This window comes from Xenia sp. Carnegie-2017, unplaced genomic scaffold (genome assembly GCF_021976095.1).
Source record: "Xenia sp. Carnegie-2017 unplaced genomic scaffold, XeniaSp_v1 HiC_scaffold_23, whole genome shotgun sequence".
In the NCBI taxonomy this organism is placed as follows: Eukaryota; Metazoa; Cnidaria; class Anthozoa; order Malacalcyonacea; family Xeniidae; genus Xenia; species Xenia sp. Carnegie-2017.
The window spans coordinates 4,491,670-4,516,339 of record NW_025813486.1 but is presented as its reverse complement, the minus strand read 5'-3'; the positions used below and the strand labels follow the sequence as shown (position 1 = coordinate 4,516,339).

At 33.4% G+C, this 24,670-nt stretch overlaps 4 protein-coding genes across 7 annotated transcripts in view; all 4 read left to right on the top strand.

Moving 5' to 3' along the window:
• Positions 1-269: 269 nt before the first annotated feature.
• Positions 270-4,898, top strand: LOC124448730 (TNF receptor-associated factor 3-like). 4 transcript variants are annotated; one of them, XM_046999698.1, is made up of 8 exons: positions 270-632; positions 999-1,085; positions 1,614-1,657; positions 2,346-2,492; positions 2,928-2,979; positions 3,555-3,653; positions 3,791-3,940; positions 4,504-4,898. In XM_046999698.1, exons 2-8 carry the CDS (start codon positions 1,044-1,046, stop codon positions 4,546-4,548), a joined length of 579 nt encoding a protein of 192 aa, XP_046855654.1. In that variant the 5' UTR covers positions 270-632; positions 999-1,043; the 3' UTR covers positions 4,549-4,898. The 4 variants fall into 4 exon arrangements, with proteins under 4 accessions (XP_046855654.1, XP_046855655.1, XP_046855658.1 ...); XM_046999702.1 differs by having other exon boundaries at positions 271-632; positions 999-1,041; XM_046999699.1 differs by lacking the exon at positions 999-1,085.
• Positions 4,899-6,441: 1,543 nt separating this feature from the next.
• On the top strand, positions 6,442-9,756 carry LOC124448725 (TNF receptor-associated factor 6-like). Its single transcript, XM_046999691.1, has 6 exons — positions 6,442-6,958; positions 7,136-7,187; positions 7,711-7,809; positions 7,880-8,044; positions 8,127-8,282; positions 8,904-9,756. Exons 1-6 carry the CDS (start codon positions 6,834-6,836, stop codon positions 9,234-9,236), a joined length of 930 nt encoding a protein of 309 aa, XP_046855647.1. The 5' UTR covers positions 6,442-6,833; the 3' UTR covers positions 9,237-9,756.
• The window catches only part of LOC124448733 (TNF receptor-associated factor 2-like), an 18,336-nt gene continuing 2,921 nt past the window's right edge, over positions 9,256-24,670 (top strand). The window contains exons 1-2 of the mRNA XM_046999706.1: positions 9,256-9,554; positions 9,942-10,021. Of these exons, the coding sequence (XP_046855662.1) occupies positions 9,476-9,554; positions 9,942-10,021 (159 nt within the window). The 5' untranslated portion in view covers positions 9,256-9,475. The remainder of the gene's footprint in view (positions 9,555-9,941; positions 10,022-24,670) is intronic.
• Positions 20,070-24,670, top strand: part of LOC124448736 (TNF receptor-associated factor 3-like) — a 27,778-nt gene continuing 23,177 nt past the window's right edge. Inside the window, exon 1 of the mRNA XM_046999709.1 lies at positions 20,070-20,151. The gene's annotated coding sequence lies outside the window, so the exon portion shown is untranslated. The remainder of the gene's footprint in view (positions 20,152-24,670) is intronic.

The following is a 24,670-nucleotide window of genomic DNA, read 5'->3' as shown; positions in this document are numbered from 1 at the left end:
GAAAATTTCCATTGTTGTATAATCAATGTATAAATAAGTTTGCCATAGTAGATTTCTGTCTTTTGAATTCATTTTGTAGCGATGGAAATTTTTTCGTGTTTGATTTATTTTGACAACGGTAGGCATTTCTTGAATGTTGGAATTTTAAAATGGCTTCCTCATGCGTGCAATTTGTTCCAACGGTTTGGGGAATCCCTGGGTATTCATTGATAAATATTTTAAACATTTGAAAGAAAATTTTATTTTAAGTCATTGTCTATCCCTGTGATCATTCATTTTGGACATCACCTTACGAGTGATTACAACGCGTGAATTCCTTGTTCATACAAGTGTAATTCGTATGAATTGTGTGTTTTGTGCTCTACGTAACTGCGAACATATAGTTAGCATGTATATGCAAGCTATTTCAACTTGTCCAACGGTAAGCTTTAAAAATTCTTTACAGAGTAAACTTTTGTCTTCTTAAATGGAGTTGCTAGAAAAGCAACAAGAGATAGCAACGAAGAAAAGTTTGTGCAAACTGAAAACGAAGGACTTGTGGTGAAAGGTGAACAGAATGTGAATTTTAAACCAGTGGGTGCAACCATGTTGAAGAAAGGAAACTTGGACTTTTCACAGTGTCACGGTGAATGGTAGTGTTCTAATTAAACTGATATTGAAATTTTATAAAACTCGCAGTAAAAATTAAAGTACAATGCATTCCACACTAGAATCAAATTCAAAATTGCTTGGAAGCACTTGCACTTTGTGCTTGCACTTGCTACGTAATTTCTCGTTTCTTTTAAACTTTTCCGTATGTTTCCATGACTCTATAGAAACAAGAAAAATATTTGTATGTGTTAATAACATCATGAATAATATAAACAACAATAAATATTATATGTTATTTTAAATAACAATCAATCATAGATTATTTGAATTCCAAACGCTGTTATAATTAGTTTGTGCTATCTAAGTGCAATGACTGCTTATAAATTTTATCTTCCTATGTTTGTCAGAAGTCTTTAAACCTACAAGGTTAAGTACCTGCCAGGACAGGAGGTATGTTTAACGTGACAAAAACACGAACAATATTAATAGCAACAGTGAGTTAAATTGTTTACGTTATGTTTGTATTGCAATAAGAATTATAAGGCCACAGTCATAGATTGGACGAATACTCAACTTTCTACTAATAAAGGACATTTACTCCTATATAAGTGAATTATTTTGAGATTAGTTATTATCGCTAAATCATCGATTTTACGTGACATTTTTTTATCATAAAAAGCCTTGGATTTAGATATCATCAACAACATTACGAAAGTTAGTATTCGTATATCTTTGTTCCTGAGTGCTGTTGTTCAATACATTCATGAGAACGTTACCTTGCTCATGTAAAGAGAAGACACCTTCTTAAAGACTACTTTGAATTCATTTTTGCTCTATTAGGATACTTTTGTATAATCGTATATTAGTTGTGGATGAAATAAATACTCTATTTTGATAATCGAACGAATTCCTCGGATTTATGAATTCAAAGCTTAAGTTGGTATCAACCATAAAGTGGGGAAGTCCCTAGCCAATCCCAGTCAACGCCCATGATACCACTCTGTCTTTAACACATTATTTAGAAACCGTCATTATCAACTGCGAAATTAGAGAAACTCTTGGTCAAGTAAGTGTTATATGAAAGTCATCATGCAGTTAATAAAAATTAAATATATATAGTATGCGTAAAAGATTGTTTCTCTTCCAACAATCTACTTTCATACATCTGGATTCGAGTAGAAATTTTGCCGTTATTAACTGGATTTGGATAATGTTTGCACGACTTAAGCTCGTTGATTAAAAGAGCAAAACAATCATTCATTAAATTTGAACTTTCTATCAAACGTATTTAATACATTGTGGTAATACGCGGCAGAATTGAATCCTGATTACTCTGAAACATTTTGAATAATTCGAAAGCATTTCATTAATGACTTGAAGCATTAAAGTTGTACTTTTTGGTAAAGATCAAAATATTTAAGTGTCTCTTATGATTTTTGAGAAAGGCAAGTGGGAGCCAGTCGTATTATTATGAGTTTTAACATTATCTTCTAAATTTATCGGATTTTTTACATTGTATTTTTAATTTACTATTTAGATTTTGTTCGTTATATAAAAATGTAACATTATTTTATTTTTAAGACTGAGCTAATTGCTCGAATGAAGTATAAGATATTTTTGGATAATTTTTTGATTTCGCTATACTTTTAATTAATTCAGACAAACGTACATAAATGCTTACTATGCAATTATTTAAAATTTTTCTTGTCATTTCTTATTCAACACATTTCTTACTGTACTTAGCTTTTGTTTAGAATGCCTGGAATTGAGATCAGTAAGAAAGATCTAAAAAAAATCGACGCGAAACACAAATGTACTTTCTGTGGCTTCTTGCTGAACAAGCGAATGGAAGCAAAGTGTAAACACTTCTTTTGTCAGTCTTGTGTTAAAATTATTCTGGGGTGAGGCATTTTTTATTTAAGCCGGCCATTTTGCAGAAGTTGTGATTGATTATAATTGTGTGTAAAAGACTATCAAAATTCATTATTTGTTGATTGGTTTGAAACAGAATTACTATGAGATCTTCCTGTTTATAGGTATGATTGAAGCATTGTCTCCAAAAAATGACGCTTACAAAATGCATGATTATGTACTATTTATGTAGGCTCTTGCGATAAGGAGTTTTATACCCTTGCATTTACGAATTACGAGCAAAGTTTTTGTGTTTATTTAACTACATGATTAATTTATGTTATGTAAATTGTATAAACTGCTCATTTTTTAAGTTATGTTTTTTAACTCAATTTAACTTTATAATTATCTACAATTGAAGAATATATTCTTGATTCCGATGTCTTGAAAATTTTTCGAGGTTCTTATGTTCATTCACTCTGTAGACGTCCTAATCCAAGATGTCCAGAAGATCAAGAAAAATTAAACGAGAACAACGTACGTAAAAACAATCTATAATTGACAGAAAGTAATCTAGAGCGGACAGTAAATTTCCAGTTTATCAGTTTCTGATGTTCTGCGATAATATTTTTGAAGATGTTCTGAAAATTACATAGCAGCATTAAAACTTGCTGGCTAGCAAAATACAGATTATATTACGCCTTTTTACGTTTTTATCCTCAGTAATAGTGCAAAACTAATGTATTTTGAAAGATATTAACAATGGTAATATCCTGAAACTTACATTGCATGACTGATTGACTATGGCAATCTAGAGCGTGTGGCATGGTACGGGTTTGGGCGTATAGTTACCAAACATGTATTGAAATTTCGCAAAAATTTACCGAGGCATGAACAATTTTTTACGAAAGAACATGATTGGGGGGTCGGGCACGCTCCTGACCACCCCGTTTGCAACGTCCCTGCTGAAGTAACATTTAAAACATGAAATTTAGAAGTGTTTTAGTTATGACAAAACCACGACATGCTAGTCATTACAGTTAATTTTTAACAAGGTGAAATGCTTTTTTCTTATTTGTGAGTTTTGATATAATTTAATAAAACCCATATAGGTTTCAGCACACCCGTTCACAAAAGATGAATTGGAAAGTATTCTTCTGCATTGTCCTTCTGACCCGTGTAAATGGTTTGGCAACTACAAAAAATGGATGGTTAGTTACGCTGAAGAACCTCAGTAATTTGTATCCTATGTGCTCTAAATAGTTTCATTCCCAGTATTTTCAGTGCGTGCTCATTTTGAGTGTGCACTGGACGACTGATATTATTTTTTATTTTATTTTACACATAGGATCACATAAAAGACACATGTGAAAATGCACCCGTAATTTGTAAAAATTGCAAAGATAAAATACGAAGAAAAGATATCAAAAACCACGAAGAATTTTGCCATAAAGTAGACACTGACAATTGTCAAGTCATTGGGTGCAACCATGATAAAGTAAGAATATTCAGTGTTTTTAACTAGTTCATATTAACGACACAATATACATTGCTACGACTTAATTTTACTTTCAGGAGGTATTTATCATGTTTTGCATTTATGGGCCCAGGAAAATCGATAATTGGGGTATCCACTTTCATATATGCATGTGATAATCCTTAAAAAACGATGGATTTTAAAGGAATGCAATACTGCTATCATGCATATATGAATATCTCTCCATTAATTAGTGATGTTTCTACGACTCTGTTCTTGCGTATACTCTTTTGTAAACGATTAGTATATCCTGATCGTCTGAGATTATTGATTTATAGATGGTTTGCCTTTTTTACGTTTTGCTGGCAGGAAGATTTGGTCTAGTGCTTTTGGACAAAACGAGCAACAGTGGTTAACCTCTCTTAGCATATATCTGCCTGCCATCAAACGTAAACAAGACATGTCATCAATGTAGTGGAAATGTGTTCTTTACATGAAGGGTGCACCAAAAGCAATTAAATAACTATAACATTTATTTTAAAGTAAGCACTTTTTTTTGAAACTTTTTTGTCTTTCTTTTATAGATTCCAAAACGAAATAAATTCCGCCAACGATGTTATACCAATTAATTGATCATTGAGCAAGTTAACCTAAACTATACTAATTCTTACGGTATTTTCTACTGTTTTTGATGCAGTATGGTGGAATGGCAATGGAAGGTCCTTTTGTTGAACAACGTAGAATACGTTAGAGTACGTTAACTGTAGTGACTTTAGCAATTTAACTAGCATATTTTGTTAGGGAAAAAGTATCCAGCACATGTTCTTTAAAATTAGTTCATTTTTTCTCTTTATTTGCACGTTTATTTGCGTATATTCTAATCTACTACATGTGCAAAACTTAAGTGAATTGATCCCTATTATGGTATGGTTCTGTGAAATAACAATAAACGGTTCAAATATATTGGTATTCCCCTAAACCTGTTGGGATTCCCCTTCAAAGTGTCAAGTGATATCTGATAACCTTCACATGCAATCTTGAAGATTTATGAAAGAATAGTTATTTTTATTTTGAAAAATCATCTTGGGTTTTAATGTAAGTATTCGATGGATTTTTAATAATGGTAATATTGATTTTGTGTAAGCGATGGGAGTTACAATGAACGTCATTTGCACACAATTCACATTCTACAAAACATCTCAATAAAATGACACTGCATGTAGAAAGCAACGCATTGTTTACGGTTATCTTTTTTATCAATTTGTATAAATAACTGTTTTTCATAAAATATTGATTACCCCAGCTGCGGCCCCGCCGCTGTCAAAATATCACCATTCAGAATGAAGGTCATGACCAAACTGTGCAATATGTTGATAGTTTGCTCAAGATAAGTTGCTCAAGATAAGTCTATCTTTAACTCGTCGATTCTTATCATTCTCAAAACAGATTTAAAAATGAATTCGAGGTTGAAATAGACGTGTGTTTGATTGTATCGACTATCGACGTATTTGGAGTTTGTTTCTTATTATTTTTTTAATGAATGCAAAATGAACGCCATTGCTCGACTTGGAGCATATTGCATGTAAATACTGTTTATTGCATGTAAATATTACTGTTCGTTCCATCGATTAGGGAAATCCCCGTCTAGGTATTTCGCCGAATCTTTTTATAAAATAGGCGGTAGGGGGTAGTGTATTCGCCTCGATTCTAGCAACATGTTTTTAAGTGTTTATCACCAATTTTGGATTTTTATTGTGTAAGTTTTCAAGAAAATTAAGTTATCAAGTTTTCTATTAGTTTTTAAGAGCAAAAAAATTTACAGAAGTTCAAATGTAGCTCGAACACAGAATTAAACAAGACAGCGCACCAAAGTTACTGGATTTCAGGACTACGCTTTTAACAAAAATATAGAAATATTAAATTAAAAATTAGGCATTTACACAGAGCTTAGTGCGAAGCATTACTAGTTTATGACTGTTGAAACAATGCGCAGATAGCTACAAGAAAAGTATATTGTAATATGAACTTAAATATTTTCTCAGGCATATTCCTGAATTCTAGTCCACAAGTGTTCACTCTTTTTTCCTCCAAATCTGTATTTGAGCAGTTTTTAACTTTGGAAATATGCATGTTACGCAAAAACAAATTTGGAAATGGTTATACAACGTTATGAGATCTATCATTCGGAATCAATAAAAGTCCAACATAATGTCATATGCAATTTAGGGAATTAGTCAATATAGCTGATAGTAAACAATGTCGTTTTTACAAGTAAGATGCTGGAATGATTTTTGTCCATTACAGGATGATTGTCTTCGGCAAAGTTGATTTAAAATGTTCATCACAATTTTGCTACTCTTCGACAACTTGAAATTTCATTCCCAACATTACTATACTCGGATCATGTCTTTACATGTTGTATAAATTAAAGACTAATGATTAGAGTAGGTGCAATATAGAGCCAGTAAAAGGCTACATGATCTCTAAATTAACAAGTCAGTCAAGACATAAAAATGGTTAAGTCAGCAGACAGGCGTCATCATGTTTATTTAAACTCGCGCTTTCATTTTCCAAATGTTCTATATCATGCAACCTACTAAATTCAAAATCTGCACATGCGCACGAGGATTGTTTGTTATGGTGTTGTAGTGCTAATTGACAAAAGAAATGATCATCATAAACCTGTTTAATATATTGTCTATATCGAAAAACAAAAGATTAGTCTTAAATTCTCACAACATGCAGTCAAATGATTACATTCAAACGTGGAAAAATAGAAAAAACTTGCTTCCATTTTCGTTAATCCGAGTGCTTGTTGCATGTGTAAGCTGCTCATCCTGTTTATTTTTTTAATGGTAGAAACAAATTAAGTCCAAATTGCTATCAAGTAAGATGCCTGGAACAAAGATTCGTGATGAAGATCGAAAAAAAAATCCACCCAAAATTCATATGTACTTACTGTCATCATCTTCTTGTCAATCCAATGCAGACTTCGTGTGGACATTTGTTTTGTGAATCTTGTATTGACATTGTACTTGGGTATGGCAGTTTATACAAATTTGACTATTTTCATGCAGAAAATAATTTTGAAGTTCTAAATTAGTGTTTATCATTGTCATCGATTGAAAACAGTGGCATGAATACTGTCATTTGGGTGTCTCAACATATGACTTAGCTCATATTCAAAAGTATTTATGTTCATTGTTCAATCTGTAGATGTTCTGATCCGAGATGTCCTGAAGATGAACAAGAATTAAACCAAAACGAGGTATGTGAAAAGTAGGTTTTAACAAGAGATTCCACAGCTACTATCAATCGTAGATTCTAAATTAAAATTCACAAACAAAAAGCTTCAAGGTGTAACTACTTACAAAATTAGTGCTAACATCCACTTTATCGATACCCATATACATTAAATTTCTTGTACTAGAACCAGAAAATCCCTTCGCAAATGTATGTGCTAAGAGTCAATTAGTTTCATTTCGTTATAATTTGCCTAAAAATTATCGACACAACTATGCATAGCTATCTCCCTCGATTTTTGTAAATAAGAAGTGGAACGATTATAATTTTAAGTTTTTAATAACACAAGAGATCGAACTTAAATTTTACTCCAAATTTTATTCTTACTTTTGAATAAAATTCTTATTGTAACATATAGCATACGATTAGGAATCCTGGGAAACTTTATGTTTTTCAATAAATCTGTACTATGTTTTTCCTCCTTTCCAGGCTAGCTTCGTTTAAACTTCTTACATTGAATATTATTGATTTCTATGAAACCTATCTAGGTTTTCCCGGATGCTTTTGCAAGGCGCGAGTTGAGAACGATTCGTTTACATTGTCCTTCTAACAATTGCAATTGGTTTGGTACCTACGAAGAATTAGAAGTAAGTTGCACCAAGAGAGTTGTAGTAAAAATTGTAGGCATATTATTAACGAAAGCTTCTTTTTTTTCAGGGTCATTCTCAAGTTTGTGAGCATGCGCTCATTAGCTGTGTACACAAACAATGTAACATTCAGTTACATCGCTCTCTCCTTGATGAACATTTGAAGAATGATTGTGAATATCGAAATGTGAAATGTGAATATTGTGGGAAAGATGTCCCTTATGATTCACTTAAGGTAGGATCTAGCTGTGGATGTGCGTTTATTGTTTTCATCCACAGAGTAATTTTGGATCTTAATATTTTTCGTAAACATATAGGACCACTTAGACAATATTTGTGACAATGCACCCGTACCTTGCAAGTATTGTAAGCAATTGATACAGAGGAAGAACATTGAAAACCATGAAAATACAACTTGTGATGAAGTGCCGACTGAATGTGAATTTCAAGCTATTGGATGTAACCATAATAAAGTAAGAATCTTTGGACTGTTTAAGATGTTTATGCATGTGAACAAAGACATAAGTAAGTACACCACAACTATAACTATAAATGACCAGATTAAGAATTATATCCATAGATTATCGACATACAATGATTATGATTGTCGTAAAGTTGCTATCGTGCATCTAACGGTATCTTGTGTAAAGCCTACAAAGCGTGACTCCGGAATAACTATTTTCTGCATGCATCGCTGTTTTAGAAATCAAACAAATTGAGAAGTTCTAATCTGCTAACATAAATACGTTTTAAAGCTAAACATATACGTCTTAATTACAATCCATTTATGTAATTGTTCTCAGGTAATTCTATCTTACTTAAAGCATTCCGTTGACAAACCATAAGTAAAACGTTGTCTTAGAATGGAAGCTATCCCGATACCCTCTAACCCCGCCATATACAGCTAGCCCATGTCATAATCTTTAACATTATTAAAAAAACGGAGAAATGAAATTCATTGCAAAATCACATGACCTCGTGCTTGGTTAGTAAGGTCTTAATACTTGCACACCTGTGTAGGGGCTTTTTGCAAAGATAACAAAGTTGCCTTTTAAAAAAAATGTGCTGCTGTTATCTTTGTCTTTTTTTTACAGACTTTAAAACGAAGGGAGATCCAACAACATATGAAGGACAATCTAATTGATCATGTGAGCCTCCTGTTGCGATATGTTATCGCAATTGTTACGCAGTTAAGTAACTATGTACCACCTTCGGAATTTTCTATTTGTGGTGAAGGCATGGCTGACCGACCCAATGCTGTTCGTGCCAATCTCTCAGAAAAACTTGTGATGTTAGAAGGTAAACTTACAGATCTCAAAAAGACGATCGACAATCTCAAGCGTCGTGATGGTAACGATAGGGACGCCCAGTTGTATGAAGCTGTTTTCTCAATTCGTGAGAGGATCATGTCCTTGAGCGACAAATGATAAATAATTCATCCATCATACAACGGATTCGCGAGCGTTTAGAACAAATTTTCGAGTCATTGGCGCGTAACGCGCAACGTGGTGCCTGTGCACTGGGATCTAACCAGGCTATACACAGCTACAACGGTACGTTACTTTGGAAAATTGATAACTTCAAGAAGAAGAGACAGGACGCCATAAATGGTGTAAAAACAGCCTTGTACAGTCCGCCATTCTACAGTTCTCAACCTGGTTACAAGATGTGTGCTAAGATCTATATGAATGGCGATGGTTTTGGAAAAGGAACTCATTTATCTTTGTTTTTTGTTGTTATGAAAGGTTTATTCTCTTTTATCGTTATTTTTTTGCATTTGACTGCTCTAAAATTAAAGCATTTTTGCCAGCTAGATATAGATAACAGGTTATATACATTATGGTTGTTAATTCAGTTATTTAACAAGTGTTTGGTCATCAAATGTTTTATATTTAATATCAATAGTTTTTCCAATTTGTCAATTGCAAAATGAACATCCACATCAAATGTTGTCATGGTCCTTTGAATAACAATAGTGGTCGATGTTGAAATGCCATATTTTCTTATTGGTCTGTTGTTATGTTTAGAAAGGGTTGGGAGTAAGAGAGAAAAAATACAAAGTTAAAGTGCTTTGAAAGAATTTATTATAATAAATTGGAAATATGCATTTACTTTTTTTTAATTGTTTCTAGGTGATAACGATGCACTTCAAACATGGCCTTTCCAAAAGAAGATCACAATGATGTTAATGGATCAAGGAAATGGTGATCACATGTTTGATGCTTTTTATTCAGATCCTCAAAGTTCGGAAAATTTAAACAATCGCCAGTATATTAAAGGTAATACACTGTTTATTATGTTAATTGTTGACTAAACATATCTTTCTAAATCGTATCTGATTTTGGGAAAGGTTTTTAAATTTAAAATAGTTTTTTGGATGAAAAAGGCTAAGTGAATATATTGTTTGAAATTGATGCATTGCTTTGATCATGTTCAATACCATAATCTTAGTAACTATCTACCTAGCAGTTGTAGAGGGTTGTAAACTTCTAGCGTTAGTCTGCTTGAAATTTGCGTTTGTTGATTTGTTCTATGACTACAGGTGGTTTGTGTGGGATATTGCAAACTATAAAATCTGTTTTGTGACTCCAGGTGGTTTGTGTAGGATATTGCAAACCATAAATCTGTTTTGTGACTACAGGTTGTTTTTGTGGGATATTGCAAACTATAAAACTAAATTTTTGCAGTATTTCACAATGTACGATGCACAAGGTTTTCTGTTGGAGTGGTTTTTTTAAAAGTTGGTACTGACGGAATCTCGAACAGATGCATGCTGAACAATCCTTTTCAAAGGAACGACTCTAGTAACATACAAAATACTCTGAAGACTATTTTAATTGCCGTCGAACATTGCTTTATTTGTTACTTTGAGGTTTACATATTATATTTTTGTTAAGAGGTATTCTCAAATGCTCTGAGATTCGGCATTGTGCGTAAATAGCATGTTTTTAACTCGAACACGATCCGAAACAGCATCGAAACTATTAACAAACTACTACAGATATTAGAGCTTAGGAATTTCATTCTTATTATAAGAAATTTACTAATTTTTGTTATATTTTTTAGGTGAATACAAAGCTGTTCAAAAGTGGCCATTTCATAAAAATGACACCACGAAATTTATAAATGATTGTGATGGTAAACACATGGTACTTGATTTTCATTTAAATGGTCAAAGTTCCTCCCTTCAGCGACCTACTTCAAATATAAATGATTCTGGATATCTGCTTCGTCGTTGGCCGTTGGACTGTTTAAGTCGATTTGTTAAAGGCCACACCCTTTTCTTTGTGTTATTGATTAAATGAAATATGGTAGTTTTACACTGATTTGGAGGACGTCTATGATACATATTTTGCTAAACATTTAACCAACTATTGAAGTGCTTTTTGTACGTGATTTTGAGTAAGTTTGATAAGACGTCGCTGCAGTTTTGAGTGTAGCAAATTCTTTTTGGCCGTGCATGAAGAAAATTTGTCAACAATAAAGTTTCTTGAATTAAGTAAACCAACCTCTTGTCAAGTAAATTTGTTATAACAGCAAATAGTTTGCCGATTCATAATAAACCAATCCAAGTTATTTTGTCCACATAGAAATTAATATCACGTGATGAGTAAAAATGATTTCGGTGATGATATTAAAAAATAAATTAAATAGGCTTTATTAACTTGCATGAAACACAACGAATGTATTAATTATAGACAAAGTAAGCAGGTTTGAGCCAGTCATTTGCCCATCACCGCGCCCCATTTCGCTATATCATAATGATTGGAAACATAACTGTGAATCGCTGGGTATTTTGGCAAGATAATGAAGGATTTTTGCTTGTTGGTAAATATACTGACGAAGTTTGATTCCTACACTAAATCTACAGATCAGGTTACCCACTTCTAAAAAAGTTATAGTTTCCTTTTCCTTCTAATGCTCAGTGTACCAGCACAGATATGCCAACTCCAGAGACGACACAACAGAGAATTCTTCTTCTATTGCTAAATTTACATGATGCTCGAGCAACGTTTGACGTTTGAAACGGCCTTAACTTTGCTTTCATGCACTTATGTTCTGCTCAAGCTGTAATGTGGTTTCTTCTGATATTTGAGAGGATAATGGTCGACCAGGTAGAGAAGCAAACTTTAAACATTTCTGGATACTGTGATATTTAAACACGCTGGTGTTTCTATTGCGGTAGAGCTTCGCTTTTTTTGGAGTGATAAGAACACAGAGATATGAGATTCCGTCAGTTGATATTGGAATCTAAATGTAACGAGTAGTCGAGTAGCCTTGGAAGCTTGTGGAGCGTGTAAAGCATTTTTTCGTGCATGGTGCTGAGAAATATGAACTTGAATAAAAACGTAAATTTAAACGTGAGTAAAATGTGAATTAAAAATATAGGTATAGGTTTAAAGCGTGATATCTAAACTAAAACGATCGTTTTGACTTTACGAACTCTATCTTGAAACTGCACGGGAAAAAAGCTGTATCTGGATGCAACCTGTTGTGAATTCGTGTTGTAAGGCTGGGAGCAAGGGCTTACTAGAAGATTTATCAAATAATTTGTTAGTCAATGAATTCATTAGTCAAACATCATACAAATGAGATCAGTGCGAATTCGTCAACTGATTATCAAAGAGTTATCAAAGGATAACACCATTGAGTTCTATAAGACCTGGAGGGGAAAAGGGACCTGGACCCCGTAGTCAAAAATATGGCGGTAATGGCGGATTTTGGTGGTCAAAACTTCCACTTTAAAAATTTTTTTCAATATTCACTCCCTCCTGATTTCCAATACTGTTTATATGAACGATAACAAATGAAAAAAGACAATTACGATACCGACAGCATCATGTGAAAATAATGCTTCAGCATTACGTGAAAACACAGTACACACACATCAAAATAAAGAAAATCGACGGTAGAGAAACGCATATTTTGGCTGTAACATTTAAGTTATTTTATGACATTTTAATCTTTTAAAAGTGCAAATCAAACGGCATTAGTAGACCTGTCAATCTCGTCAAACTTATACATTATTTCATGCTTGTGCGTGTTTGACTGTTTGTAAACAGTTTGGTGCAACTATTTTTCTTGCTCAAATGGATAAATCTGTGTAAAAATGCTTCTAAGGAAGCGATAAAATGTTTGCTTCAGTCCTATGACATAAGTCAACTGAAAATTTACCATGGATAAGTATCATAAGTGTATTGTCATTACCTGATAAATCTACCGAAAACTCAATAATAATAATAATAATAATGACTTTATTTGAAGAGGGGGACACGTAACAGCTGATAAGCTGACAAACCTGTGGCCCTCTAACTAGATTATACAGCATTACAAAAAACTGATAATGAATAAATATATAAATAATTACAAAATTCTATGATAAAAATAGCAGGACATATTAAAAATATTCAGAAAGATAAAATTAATTTATAAAAAATTAAAATTAAAATTAGTTAGTGTGCTATTGCTTAATATTGTTTCAAAGTTGTCCAGGTTTTTATATGAGCTTATAAAATGCTTTTTCACAGCTGTTTTGAATAAATTTATACATGGCTTTTTTTTGATATCATGGGGAAGGCTGTTCCATAACTTAACTGCGTCAACACTGAATACCTTGCCACCATCGTTATTTCTTAGGTATTTGGGATACACTAAATTTAAATTGGCATGTCTCGTGGACCTATTGTGAACAGAACTGTTCCTCTTGAACAAATCTTTGATATAAATAGGAACAATTCATTTGAGGCTCTTAAAGATCATGGCACATTTGTTTACTTTTATTTCGTGAAAAAAAGGCAACCAGCCTAGTTTACTAAAGTTTATAACACTTCTAGAATAAGGGTCTACTCCAAGAATTACTCCGGCAGCCCTTTTTTGCAACCTTAGGAGACAGTGGAGTTCTTTAACGTCGCAGGTATTCCAAACCATGCTCCCGTACATAAGGACGGGTTTAATCAAGGCGTTATAGTATAAAAGTCTTTCTTTTATTGGAAGGTATCTCTTTATCTTTTCTAATAAACCAATACGCTGAGAAAGCCTTTAGGCTAGAAATGTGGTCACTAAATGCAAGATCTTGATCGAGTGTTACACCAAGCAATTTATAAGAGGTTACTTGTTCTATTTCGGCCCTTCAAGGGTCACTGACAGGTGATTGCCATCAACTAATGATGAATGTAGCCTCTTTCCGGTGATAAGTAATGCTTTGGTCTTAACAGCGTTTAGGACCATCCCATTTTCGCTAGACCATTTACTTAATTTATCCATGTATTCTTGAAGACGTCGTTCCAATTCCAAAGGTGCATTATCGATATTAGCGCTGGCTTTAAATGTGGTGTCATCCGCGTAAGCATGAATAGTTGAGTCCGATCCAACAGCTTGGGGAAGATCATTGACGAAAATTAAAAACAGTAGAGGTCCTAATATGTTACCTTGAGGAACTCCATTGGTTAGCATAAGTTGTGACGAAGTCGAGTTATTTACAGTGACAGACTGTTTGCGATTGAGTAGATAGCTTTGCAATAGCTTTACAACATTATCTGGAAATCCATATGATCTTAACTTTACTAGGACAATGTCATGATTGATCAAGTCGAATGCCTTGCTATAGTCCACAAAAACTAAGCCGCTGACATTGTTTTTATCAAGGTCAAGAAGGACTTGGTCCTTAATAAAGAAAGTATGTTGAACTAGAAGAGCTACAAAAAAGAAAAAAATTCAAAACACCATGATACTGTTGTTTGGTAATTTGTATTTTGTAAACAGGTTGGCAGAATCTTGGATCTATTACTGAACAGAACTAAATTAATTTTCCATTGAAATTACAAACCTGGAAACTAAAGTGCATCGGTTTCTCTGACAAAAACACTGTCTATTGCTGCATGAAGGCAAAACAGTTATCTTACAGTGTAGGTGAAGAAATTTATCAAGTTCTATAGATATTATTGTGCATTACAGTTTTTGGAATTGTGTAATATAAGTCATGAACAAGATATAATTTTTCAAGAATGCTAACCCCTTCGAGCACTACTACTCTTCTGTTTTGCTTAAACAACTTACATTTACCAATACTAATTATTTATATGTACAAACTAACATTTGGGAACTAAATGATAAACAACTTGTTAAATCTTTGTATTTTACATCAAGCCTTTGAATTAGTTCCTTTTATCTCTTGGTAAAAAAAATATTAATGAAAGACTTACAAATCAAGTTTCTCGAAGATAGTATTTTGTACAAAGAAACTAAATAATTGGAAAGGTCACATGTTGAAGAGAGAGTTTGCTTCTTTGACTAGGTTGCTTGACCATGAGCAAATTTAAATTTGTTTACAATTTGTTTAAAGAATTCTTTTTATTGATTTCTACTAATTCTTCATAAGACACAAAGAATTTCTTTGCCATCTATTTTTGCTTCTTCTACATTCAACTTCATTGTAACCAATGCATCCGATGTGAATTTGTGGATCACCTGGAATCATACCAAGTATGGATTTGGTGGGATGAGACAATAATGTGTTTAATTTTTTATGCATATTAATGATATAATCATAAGCTATTGTTGAACAAAAATTTCAAGGTAGGAGCAAATCTTAGCTGAAGCGGGGTGGCTCGACTGGTTCGACCATTGAGTTCTATAATTGGTTCGACCAATAACGGAGTTCAAGAACGCCTATTTAAGCCATTCCATTAGTCAATAGCCAGACCAGTGGACGATCTGGAATAATCTCGACCGATAAGCGGGGTGGCCGGACCGATAAGGGAGTCCAATTGCTATCGTGTAATTGGTTTGTTTAAATTTTTGTCTTACTGTGATTGGTTCGACCTATTTCGACTGATAGCCAACTGAACTAACATAGTCAAGCTAACTGTCTGAATTGAATGTTTGATCGTTTTATAGTAATTTTCTAAAGCATGATAGAAACTAAACTACAATCAAATAGAATTTATGGAAATCTTTTATAAGTTCACATATTGACATGAATACTGCTGTCCAAATTGGGAATTTTTTCAAGAGGGCGAAAAATTTATGGATGAATTGTAAATGCTTGGCAAAGACGATCTCGCGAGCGACAATTCAGTCATTGATGTTCAAAACAAAGCCAACATTGTTTTGAGTTTTATCAGCAGAAATTTACATCGAAAATCGTAAGTAAAGGACAACTGAAGTGTATGCATGAATGTAATATATCAAAGTCAATTTATGCGAGTGTGTGATGCGATTTATGTTAATATGGCGTATGGTAAGCAGATTGATGCTTCTAAAATTGTTGTTGCCGAAGGACTTTTAGCTATGATTTCTTTAGTGCTTGAGGATTCGTGACCGTTATATGGCAGCAAAATCCTACATTCCTGCAAATATATATCAATGGAGAAAAAATCTGTAGCCATAAGGCGCCATACTATTATTTACTTTATCATAAACAAATGTTTGGGGCTTTTCAGTTTGTGATCATTGATCATTAAATCATTGGACAGTTATACTACATATTGTTTAAGATTTGAGAAAACAAACATTGATTACATGAGAAGCTGTTTACTATAACCTGTGATTTTGAGTCTTCTGATCCATGAAGCATTTTATTTCGACAATTTGACTGGAATGGTATTAAACCTTAGTATTTCACATACATGAAATGTTGTCCCATGTCACATATTGTCCTCTTTTCTAACTGAACACCTCATGTAGAGATGTAAAGGTGTGTTAATCTACGGCTCATACCAGATTGTTTGCCATAAATTCCAAAGGGCTATTGATGTATGAAAAGCATTTTCTATAAAGCAAAAATGTCTTCCTATAAATGCAGATAAACCTTGAAATTTGGCAAAACAGCAAAGTATTTTTCATGATCACTAGGTAATTTTTCTGATGATCATTATAATTTCTAAACTAAATTATTTCAGATTTACATTTAAACGAGCTTTGATCATATGAAAAGATATTTATCATAACCAGTAAGCATGACACATGAACCAATTTTGACATTCATGTAATTATATAATTAAAGACATGTTGGTTACATTCTGTTTGTATTTGCAAATACAATGGTACTAGTGATTGCTATATGGCACACCTTGCATATACTTACAGAAGATAATAGTCTAGTGAAATGCCTAATAAACATTTATGGCATTAAGCTGTCCTTAACTGCAAATTTTCACTCTGATCATTTTTGCTTAATCTTTGGCAGAAAAAAATTTTGAGTTTTTTCTTAAAAGGTGAATTTGCTGGCACTGATGTGGAGATGGGTAAAGGGTTACAATAAACCTGCATGGTTTGAAGTCTGAGCTTTTCTATATGTATGAACAGTCACTTGTAGTACCAAATTTCTAACTTAACTCATTACATAGAGGTTCGAATGGGGGTCTCTAGCGGGGTCTATGCCTGACATCTTGGTAGAAATTTTTAAAGACTATATCTGTTTTTGAATAGCATTATTGTAAAATAAATATTACGTTCCTAGACATGCTGATGAGCCATATATTTAGCATGATAATGAGCCTAAATATTTGGCATAACATTCAAGTATTGTTCTCTTCAAATTTTAATTTTGAAAAAAACGTAACCAAAATGTGTTGTTTTTACGCAAAAACGATGCCCACAAAATACATTTTGTATTGCTCTAAAACGCTGAAAATGGAATTTTTAAGGCTCTGAAATTCAAAATTTCTCAGGGGAGAATGCCTCAGACCCCCCAGGTGCGGAGCGCCTCCGACGTTTTATGACTGATGTTTGAAAAATCCTAGATCCGCCCTGGATAGAGTACCAAGAATTACACGGAATTCAATGGAAGCTAAGCTCATTGACTAATAGTTTGGCTGAATTAATTCTGTTGTGATGTTATAAGCGATAATTTATATTTAATAGATTTATACTTCAGGTAAAATATAATATTTCAGCTGTGCAGATGTTTACACGACGGTTTCATAAAATTTTGTTACCCGTCAAGCAACGGTGCAACAGTTATATCACTTGATTTTCACCTCCTCACGGGGAGTATATTGCTTTACATCTCTGCAAGCTTTACAGCCAGTTCATCATGCATGTGCCAACACGTTTTCCATAGAAAATCGTAGACAGTTAATAATTATCTATATATCAATGTACTTATGAAAGAACCAAAAGTTGTGTGAAGAAAAAATTAAAAGGAGATCAATTATTCCTTTGCTTTTTTAATAGCAATATACTTAGTTTTGTACTAAAAGCAACAAAGCATAGTTAGAAAAGCCCTTGCAACTAGGTATCTCAGGAATTATTTCTACAAATGTTTTACAAGGTCCTTTGCGAAGTAAATATAGTTAGGGACAAACGAAATTATTAAATTTCATTTACAAGTAATTATGTGTTATAAATTTTTGCAATTTTAACAAATTTAAAAAATACATTACAGGAAATGTACATAAGTATTTTTTCTTTCACTTTCATAAACAAAACTGGCTTTTTCTTTAGCCATGTGTTTCACATCCGCTACAGTGCTGCCACTCTGTGTATGCACATTTCACCTACCAAAACTTTATTTTCCTCCTACTTCCCCCTACGACTATTTTTCTTGTTTTCTCCTACTTTTCCCCTACACAACAACATACCTCCCTATTATATACCTACATTGTGTCGGACCATTCAACTTTTAATCTGTCTTTAAAAATGAATACAAAAGTAGATTATATTGAAAACTAAAAGCATCTTATATTGAAAAAATAGTAATTTGGCGTAGGAATTAATGGCATACAAGTGACGCTAATGACACACTGAGTTTATGCTAAATTGCTAATCTTCTACTGCCATGTATGGTCACAAAATGTGCCAAGAGAAAGACTCTGTTACATTTAATCACTTCTTAAATGGTGAGAACACAGCAAGAAAAGAATATTTTGGGCAAAAATAGGACTAATTTTTAAAATATTTTTTTCCCCCTAACAATATCCCTACATTTTACAGTTTTCCCCGTAGGTTTCAGAACTAGGTTTCCCCTACCACCTACAAACTACTTAGTCTCTCGACTATAGGGGATTTCCCGTACGATTGGCAACACTGAATCTGTGTGTGTTTTATTTCCGCCATGTGATGAGCGTGGTTTTGCCGTGAGTTCTAGCATAGTTTTTCCCGATTTTTATAGTACTTTTTTCCTTTGGTTTTTGAAATTGTCATGATTTTGCGGTTTTAATGAACTTGGCCATGCGTCGAGTTCTCAACTTTGTTGTGACTCTCGGCGACCTTTTAGAAGGGCATATTAATTATCATACTCAATATTTGCTTGTATTCAATTTCGCAAAATTGGTAATAATGATTAATATGTACTTTCGGTTCCATTTTAATTTTCTCTTCACTTTACCGTATTTGGATACGGCTTTCGTGACTTCGTGTTGTCGGATTGCTAGCTTTGGGATGTAAGTATAAATAGACAAGACTTGCATTCAGACAAAAATATTTTTGAGCGTCGAAAGCAGAAATTCTAAAGATGTACATATGTTTATTGCAGGTGTAATCACGACAAAAGATGCTTTAGAAATTAAATTTAGCTACGATATGGCAGATTAAGAGGGAAAATATACGGTGGATTACATGCAGAAATAACAACCTTTGTATAGCTGCAATAATTATTTATAAATATACGTGTAGACTACAGAGTGAGTGAAAAAGCTTTCTTATTTCTGCATTTCCTAATACGATTTTTACCGGTGAGACTGGCTTGCGTTTATCTTATCATGTTGCCTTTCCATGAACATACAGACTATCGTATTTGTTATGATGCATAACTGTAGAAATGCATGTATGAGTTTGGTATTGAATTCGTTAGGACAAATTCAAAAGCAGTATTAGCTAAAAAGTCTTGTAGCTACGTATTTTCATTTTTTTTGAATGAAATGCATTCATAATTTTAATACGATGTTGCACTTAAAAGAATATTTAATTCCATTGGAAAGTACTTTGCACAGTAGTCTATAAACGGGCCTTAATGCCTCAAGAAAGTTGCTTGTGCAAGCCTTTCTTGTAACGCCCTCTGTTGCTTTCTGTGTGTAGGATATACAGCGGTACCGAGCAAGATAGTTCCTTCTCCCTATCCCTGAAACAGAATTAGGACATGCATGTGGTCACAAATTTGTTATATTTTTATAAAGAACAACAACTTATTCTTTATTCAAGGAATTATTCGTATTGATTTTTTTTATTCTGTTGGAAAGAATCGACGTCATTCAATATGCCTGGAACAAAGATCCGTGATGAAGACCGGGAAAAAATCAACAAAAAGTTTATATGTACTTACTGTCATCAACTTCTAATCAATCCAATGCAGACCTCGTGTGGACACTTGTTTTGTCAATATTGTATTGACATTCTACTTGGGTAAGACAAATTTTCGTGTAAAAATTAACACGTTGTTTTAATAATGTGTCACAATGATAAAATAATCGCGACTCTCTCTATCAAATAAACGTCTAGTATATAATAAAAGCCTTTCTTGAGACGTGAGTTTTTATTAGACGCCTCTCTAAGTTATCTTCCTGTCTATAATAGACGCTATATCCAAGGGGCGAAACTAGAATGTAAGTTGGGAGGGGGGGCGAATATTCATATATTCAGCTCTGCTTGAATTATTTGGATTGTTAGGGTTTATAATTTCAAAAGAAATCAGCAAGATCTCAATGTATGAATATTTTCTCCTTATTTAACGTTCAAGATTCGCCCCTTTTCTTTATTTACCATCCCGGGCGTTTATTCGATAATTCACGGTAGAATTCTTGATCAGTTGACAACAGGTATTGCTAGAATGTTATAATCACAATATTACGTATTGTAATATCACATATCTCAAAGCAGTGGGTGTTACCTATGCCTATGTTTTATCACATATCCCAATGTTGTATCACATAACTTGTCAATCTTGTATCGACATTCTTCTAGGGTAAGGAAATTTGTTTGTGACTTTCAATTGGAAGTTTGTTACTGGTTCGAATTGTAAATTGAATACACAATAAACTACTGCAAGATGAGATGCTTCATATTGTGTGTGCTAATGTTATCATATGTTTTCCTAATTGAATATCATAATTTTGGAAGGTATTCAAAAGCAATCTCGCGTTAAAATTGTCCTGCGTAAGTGTTGGTACACGAATCTTGTTATATTGTCACCATTTTTTATGTATTGTGCGCTGTGAATTCCATATAAAATATGCAAAACGCTAGGCCATCTAAACGCGGAAATTGTTGTCCTTACAAATGGAAGGTTTATACGTTTTATGTTCCGCAAAATCGTTGGCGAAATTTGATTAAAAATGTGTATAAAAGCCATAAATAAGGTCTCGAGTACTAGGGTTACCCTCCCGCCTGAGACACCCTATGAAGGCTAAGTTACTATAATTTACATAATAGATTAGTAACGAGCGTTTACATAAGCCATTCTTTCGAACAGGGTAACTCTACTACTATGGTTACATTATTTAGGAAAGAGGGTGTCCCTATTCAGTGAGACATAAAAACACTTTAGTCCTGGTAAGAAGGACGAGTTTTCCATAACGCATACGCAAAGTTAAATTATGGAACATAAGCCACTGAACTAAAGTACATGGAACGCTACCTGAAGCAAATAGTTAAAGCCAAATAATACACCCACACACGCGTGGGTGGTGTTTCAAGATTCTCTCGAGGAGTGAAATTTTATTGAATGCACACGCATGTCTGGGTGTAAAATTAAGCTTTAATCCATGTATGATAGCTCAATGACATAAACACATCCATGTTGGATTTTGATAAATGTAAAGTGAACTGGGAACGAGTTGAAAAAGCGCGTGCAGTTTACAATAATCTCTCCTGTAAACGCTACATATGTAACCTTGTCTCGGCCAGTAGGGTAATCCTAGTACCCGAGATCATGAAAAACAGCCCCTAAGATACATGTTTGATGTACGTAAACTTGAATAGCAGATGTATTTGGAATATTACATACGATTATTTTTAGATCACTATTTGCATTTTATAGATTTAAATAAATTCTTCCCAAACTTTGTGAAGCTCACTTGTTGTACATCGTATTATGATGTCGAAATAGAAGTTACGATGCAAGACGAGAATTTTTGATTTTTTAAATTGATGTTTGTCATTGTAATTTTGTTACAGCTGCCTATCCCCGAAAAATAATAAAACCTGAAAAATTTGTGATTTGGCTGTCTTTAAACGTCCTTTGTTTTACATCATTTTATTTATCAAAAGTGTTCATACTCATTTAATTTATAGAAGTTCTGATCCAAAATGTCCGGAGGATCAAGAAAAATTGAGCAGAAATGAAGTAGGTGAAAATATTCTATAGTTTTATTTGAGATTCTGCCAAAAAAAACTTCACTTTGTTTTCGGCCATTACTAAAAAATCTATCATCAACATCTACTTCATTAACCGATCTATAGTTTGCAAATGTAACAACCTTTTGCAACCTGTAATCTTTTTGAAACTTGCACAGGTTTTCACCGATGCTTTTACGAAGCGTGAGTTGAAATTGATTCGTTTACATTGTCCTTCTGAACAGTGCGAATGGTTTGGTAAATATGAAGAATTGGAAGTGAGTTGCACCAAGATATCAAAGTTATCAAAAATTGTATCCATATTATTAACAAAAGCTTCCTTTTTCGTCAGGGTCATTCTCAAGTTTGTGAGCATGCGCTCATCAGCTGTTACATAAACAATGTAACATTCAGTTACCTCGCTCTCTCCTTGACGAACATTTAAAGAATAAATGTGAATATCGAAATGTGAAATGTGAATATTGTGATAAAGACGTCCCATATGCTTCACTTAAGGTAGGCTGAATGTTCTCCCCCGGATCAAAGAAACACAGAGGGGAGGGGAGGGGGGTAGCGAAGAATAAGCCTGAAGTACATGGTAATATACACAAAAAATACGAGACAAAATTTTTATACCGAATTTTTATTATGTAAAACCAAACAAAATTTGAGCCTTCTCAAAAACATCTACATGTATAAAATTTGCCTTCACCGATCTTGTTTTAGCATATCAAATGGGACAAACTCCTTTTTTCATCTTTTGGGAAATTAATCTAAATATTTTTGTTTTGTATTTTCATTTAACTTGTAGGACCACATAGAAAAGGTGTGTGGAAATGCACCAGTTCTTTGTAAATATTGCGAGAAAAAGATACCAAGGAAAGATATTAAAAACGATGAAAGTACGACTTGTGATGAAATGCCGACTAAATGTGAATTTCAAGCTTTTGGATGTAACTATAAGAAAGTAAGACGATTTGAACTGTTTTACAATTTGTGCCAGTAATGAAAAAACTAACTTGGAAATCTCAAAGTTAAACAAAATTTCCGTATAAAGTAATTGACATGGTGTATATGTAGGAAAAGTTTAATGATATCTTGTTTTGATTACATAAATTCAATTATCACTAAGGTATTGGATTGATAAGGTGATAATTTATGGTAATGGTATTTACAATTAAGTTTTTTCTATGAAAACATGTTTCGATATGCAACCAACAACATCAGCTACAACATATAGATGTTGGAATAAGCGGGTTGATTAATGTTGGTACTTAACTTTGTTCCACTAGCTACCTCTCTCTAAAGTTTTAAGCAAGTTATTGAGCTACTCCCAATCTTCCCTTAAATGACCATGAAAAAAGTTTATTACGACATTAAGTCAAAACGCAAGCAAGTATTGGCATATTTCTCATAGTGTAACTGTGTATATTTGGAAATGAAGATATTTCACATGGTTTGGTAACAAGCGCGAAAAATAATATAATTTGGAGCAATTAACGATTTGTTTACATTTTCAGTTTTGAGCGAAACAGATTCTGAAGAGCCCGAAATTTCTAAACATTCATGGTCATTGATACAATGGGATTTTAAAACCTGGATTTTTATGATTTTCATTTTAATGTTTTACACCGTATTCCCAAATCATTAACTAAAATTTCATTGCAGAGATTTTGAATTAATTTCATTTTTTCTGAGATGTCAGCTTTCCAACTTTCCCTTTAGTATGCAATATATAATGTCATTCGATTATAAGAGGTTCGACCCATTGAAGCCTGAGAAGTAGTTTGTTTTGTCCATTGAAACAGGTCTTACCGCCTTGGGAATATTCGTGCTACTTTGATGATTTTATTGCCTTAAGGGAACATTTATCAATCGTCCCGAATGTCTTAATTATGTTCAGATTGAAACAATGACGTAGCTAGAGGGAGGCAGGCCGCCAAAAATGTTATGTTTTACATATATTATATTGTTTAAATCATAGTTACGCCCCTCCCTACCCTTTTGTCTGCCACCCTAACAGAATCTCCTGGCTGCGTCACTAGATTGAAACAACGAGTAAATTGTGGCAAACTTGTAGTTTTCGTTTAACGAACGTGTTGGTATTTTTTTTTTTACAGACTTTAAAACGAAAGGAGATCCGTCAACATATGAATGACAATTTAATTGATCATGTGAGCCTTCTATTACGATATGTTATGGCATTTTTTACACAGTTAAGTAACTATGTACCACGTCCAGAGTTTACTACTGCTGTTCAAAACATGGCTGACCAAGTTACTGCTGTTCGTGCAAATCTCTCAGAAAAATTTGTGATGTTAGTAGGTAAACTTACAGGTCTTGAAAGGAGAATTGAGAGTCTTGAGGTTCGTGGTGGTAACGATAGTAACAATGTCCATTCGTCATTAGAAGTTTCCTCGATGCGTGATAGGATTGCGACTCTAGAACGACAAGTGAGAGATAATTCTTCAACTATACTACGATTTCGTGAACGTTTAGATCAAATTGACGAATCACTTGCGAGAAACACGATAAACATTACGGACCTGGAGGGCCAACGTGGTGCGCGTGCACTGGGGTCGAATCAGGC